The 3,913-nt window shown below is 44.5% G+C and overlaps 1 protein-coding gene across 1 annotated transcript; it reads right to left on the bottom strand.

Annotated features, from left to right (window-relative positions):
• Positions 1–2,861: 2,861 nt before the first annotated feature.
• Positions 2,862–3,635, bottom strand: LOC311226432 (transcription factor Sox-14-like; the record flags this gene model as incomplete). The annotated part of the gene is made up of 1 exon (XM_084311858.1): positions 2,862–3,635. The coding sequence occupies one exon, from the start codon at positions 3,633–3,635 to the stop codon at positions 2,862–2,864; it is 774 nt and encodes a 257-aa protein (XP_084167984.1).
• Between the last annotated feature and the right edge of the window lie 278 nt (positions 3,636–3,913).

The raw sequence follows: 3,913 nt of genomic DNA, 5'->3' as shown, positions 1-3,913 counted from the left end.
ACATTCAGTGAAAAGTTGGTCAAACTACACTATCACTATACACTAACTATATTACACGGAATAATATTGCTGTATACTGTAGTTTGTATACTATTTTACTGTTTTATCATCTTATTTGACAAACTTTCGGAAAGGGGGGACATAACAGTAGATGATAACATCGTCTGAAACCTGAAGATTAATTTGAGATGCAGATCAGAACTGTGTCAAGTTTTGATGTAAGTTTAGAGTGTATAAGGGCTTATAACGTTATGATGTAAGTTTAGAGTATAAGGGCTTAGAACATTATGATGAAAGTTTAGAGTGTATAATGGCTTAGAACATTGTGATGGAATTAAGTGTATGATGTTAATTTCCATGCTCAGTTACGTTTAAGTTGTTGCCACAATTTGTTACATAGATTTGGTGCCAAATGTAAAAAAAAAAATCACCACTAGAGAATTGATAAACATGGTCAGAAATCAATCTAAAACAGCACATTAAGACACCAAGACCTTGAGGAACATTAAGACACCAATACCTTGAGGAACATTAAGACACCAAGACCTTGAGGAACATTAAGACACCAAGACCTTGAGGAACACCATAGACACACCATAGGAAAGTCATGCTGTGATTCTGTATCAAAAACCTTTGACATTTGTAGATTTCTCTCCAAAGAATTGCATGTTTTGGTGATTGGACGGTGAGCACTTCTGTTCTAGACATGACTCAGAAACCCCCTCTCATGTCAATAAACCGGACAGCCAAACATCCTCTGAATGAGCAGTTCTTGTAGTTTGTAATGTCTCCTGAGGCTGTGATTACAGGTGACACGGTCTGCTCTGCCCGTCTCTGCTCTGTGAGGGGACATAGGAATCATTGTATTTTAATAGTTTATTGATAGTCACAATAGAAACGAATGTGGACCTTTCATTAAATATTTATATGAACTGATTTGAAGCTTACTTTTTTCCATTATACGCTTTATTTTAACTGTTTATGTTTCAGAGTCAAAAACAGTAACAACTGCCAAAACACGAACGTTTCCTGGTCTTTACTGTGCTGAGTTTACAGGAAATAAAACAGGACAAATCACAGCCACGGACACAGTCAAGCCTCCTAACAACAGTCTCGTCTCAACGGCGATACTAACTTTTCATTATGAGCATGCGTTTTCAAAAGGTGAAAAGGCGGGTGGCGTGTAGCTTATTGCCAACGGAAGAGTGCAAGAATGCTTCCGCATTCGTCACCGCACGCCAGTACGGTAATGCGCCTTTCCTTTCGCCCCGCTCAGACAAATGCATGTAGTACATTGCAACACAACGCAGCATTTCCGTGTACATTGCAACAAATCACTTGGAGTTTGAAAGTGATATCAGAAGAAACTACTCAACCTCGGCTGTCTTTAACTATGAGTGAACACAACGCATTGTAACGTTAACGCAGCTGTCAACTGTACTTTACTATGGAATACATGTATATTATCGCGATGCGTCGTCACAGACTAAACAGTGTTCTGGATTTTCCTACAATGGATTATTGATTGTAAATTGAACCCTTGCAGCACTGAAGAACCATTATGAATCTGTGTTAGAAAATGTTTTGGATCTAAATCACTTGGAGTTTGAAAGTGATATCAGAAGAAACTACTCAACCTCGGCTGTCTTTAGCTATGAGTGAACACAACACATTGTAACGTTAACGCAGCTGTCAACTGTACTTTACTATGGAATACATCGGGAGAACAAGAGGTGTGGGTGTTGAATTGGAGCTCATGATTAGCCCCACACACTATTTTACTCGGAATAATTGATATAATTTGGAAAACAAAAGTTGGACAGCGGTCATTTTCGGAGTTATCGGGAATACTGGGCAATTATGGCACTGAAGGCGAGAGTTTTGTACGACTTCAGCTCTGAGAACCCCGGAGAGATCTCCATCACGGAGAACGAGCTGGTGACTCTGTTCAGCGAGGAGGAGCTGGAGGGCTGGTTTGAAGGAGAGAACAGCCGGGGAGACACAGGGCTGTTCCATAGTAAAGTACAGTTGACAGCTGCGTTAACGTTACAATGTGTTGTGTTCACTCATAGTTAAAGACAGCCGAGGTTGAGTAGTTTCTTCTGATATCACTTTCAAACTCCAAGTGATTCGTTGCAATGTAAGCGGAAATGCTGCGTTGTGTTGCAATGTACTACATGCATTTGTCTGAGCGGGGCGAAAGGAAAGGCGCATTACCGTACTGGCGTGCGGTGACGAATGCGGAAGCATTCTTGCACTCTTCCGCTGGCAATAAGCTACACGCAGGCGGGTGAGCTACTTGCAGGGGTGTAAAGTACTTGAGTAATTGTACTTCGTTACAATACTTAAGTACTTTTTTGGGGGATTTGTACTTTACTCGAGTATTATTAGGCTTGTATACTTGTACTTTTACTCAATTACATTTCAGAGGAAAAAAAACATACTTTTTACTCCTTACATTTAAAATGCAGACCTATATACAAAGTACAAATCTCACAGGTCCAACCATTTTAATTAGTATATTTGTTTCTCTGGCCGAACTAACGTTATATTAATCCTGCGGCTGCGCTTTATTTAAAAACAACCAATCAAATCCCTATCAATGGGAAATTATTAACCCATGCTGATTGGTCCTTGTACAAGACTAGAAAGCGGGGATCTTTGATTATCAGAAGAATAGTCAGAAAAAAAGTTTTTACTTTTTAGTACTTAAGTACATTTAAAAGTAGAAACGTTTTAACTTTTACTCAAGTGTGTTTTTAGCCAGATACTCTGACTTTTACTTGAGTAAGATTTTGAGACGGTACCCATACTTTCACTGTATAATTCATGGGTACTTTTTACACCCCTGCGGCTACTTGTCACACACTTGAATGCGCCGAAGTCGTGTACGAGTCCAGACCCGACTTGGAGGAGGACATCCCACCTGGGAACAGAATATAGGCCACCTGAGGCTGTAGTAACCCGGACCACGCCGCGCTACAGTTACACGGCACCACGTATCCCGGGCTGGTGGTGGTGGTGGGGGACGGGTGCGCACCGTGCTGTCCGGCGGGGCCCAAACCCCCAAACGCACCGGTCTGGTATGATTGGTATCCAAGCGAGTGCGTGTAGGGTAGGGCGCCGGAGGACGCCAGCTGCTGCTGGACCGCTCCGGGGCTGAAGTGTCCGCTCGGCGGGTCCAGGAGGCCACAGTACGCGGGCGAGGTGGCGGGGGACGAGGAGGAGGTGGGCGGCAGGAGGACTCTCGCCGCTTGGTCCGCGTGGTGGTGGCCCAGAAAATAATCCGCGGAGAATACTTTCATCATGTGCTCCCCCCCCGTCGTGTCTCCGAAGAAAGAAGGCAGCGGGAAGACGCAGCGCTCCTTCTTCAGGAGGATAGTCCTGGTCCTCCTCCGCGGTCGGTACTTGTAGTCCGGGTGTTCCGCCAGGTGTTGCGCGCGCAGCCTCTTGGCCTCGTCGATGAACGGCCGTTTCTCCGCGTCGGGGAGCCGCTTCCACTGCGCGCCGAGCCGCTTGCTGATCTCAGAGTTGTGCATCTTCGGGTTCTCCGTGGCCATCTGTCGCCGCTGGCCCCTGGACCACACCATGAACGCGTTCATGGGTCTCTTGACGTGATCTAAGTGTTTCGCCATTTACAAACATAAAACAAAAGAGAACCGACCAACTCAGATTAGTATTTGCGCCCCCAAAAGTCGCCTCCTCTCGTGCGTAAAATGGCACCGGCGGTGGATGAGATTCACGTATATTGAGTCAATCAGGGGAAAATCGAATCCCTGTTTCTGATCGAAAAAAATTAGATCACATATAATCCAGAAGTCGGTGGCGCCTTTTTGAAGAGGAGAATAAAACGCATGAATGAGAGTTGGAAGTTTCCACCACGAGAGAACTGTCATCCTCGCAACCCAATATG

This window comes from Notolepis coatsorum (assembly GCF_963971535.1).
Source record: "Notolepis coatsorum genome assembly, chromosome: 4".
NCBI classification, from domain to species: domain Eukaryota; kingdom Metazoa; phylum Chordata; class Actinopteri; order Aulopiformes; family Paralepididae; genus Notolepis; species Notolepis coatsorum.
The sequence above is the reverse complement of the archived record's forward strand: the minus strand, read 5'-3'. Positions and strand labels throughout refer to the sequence as shown.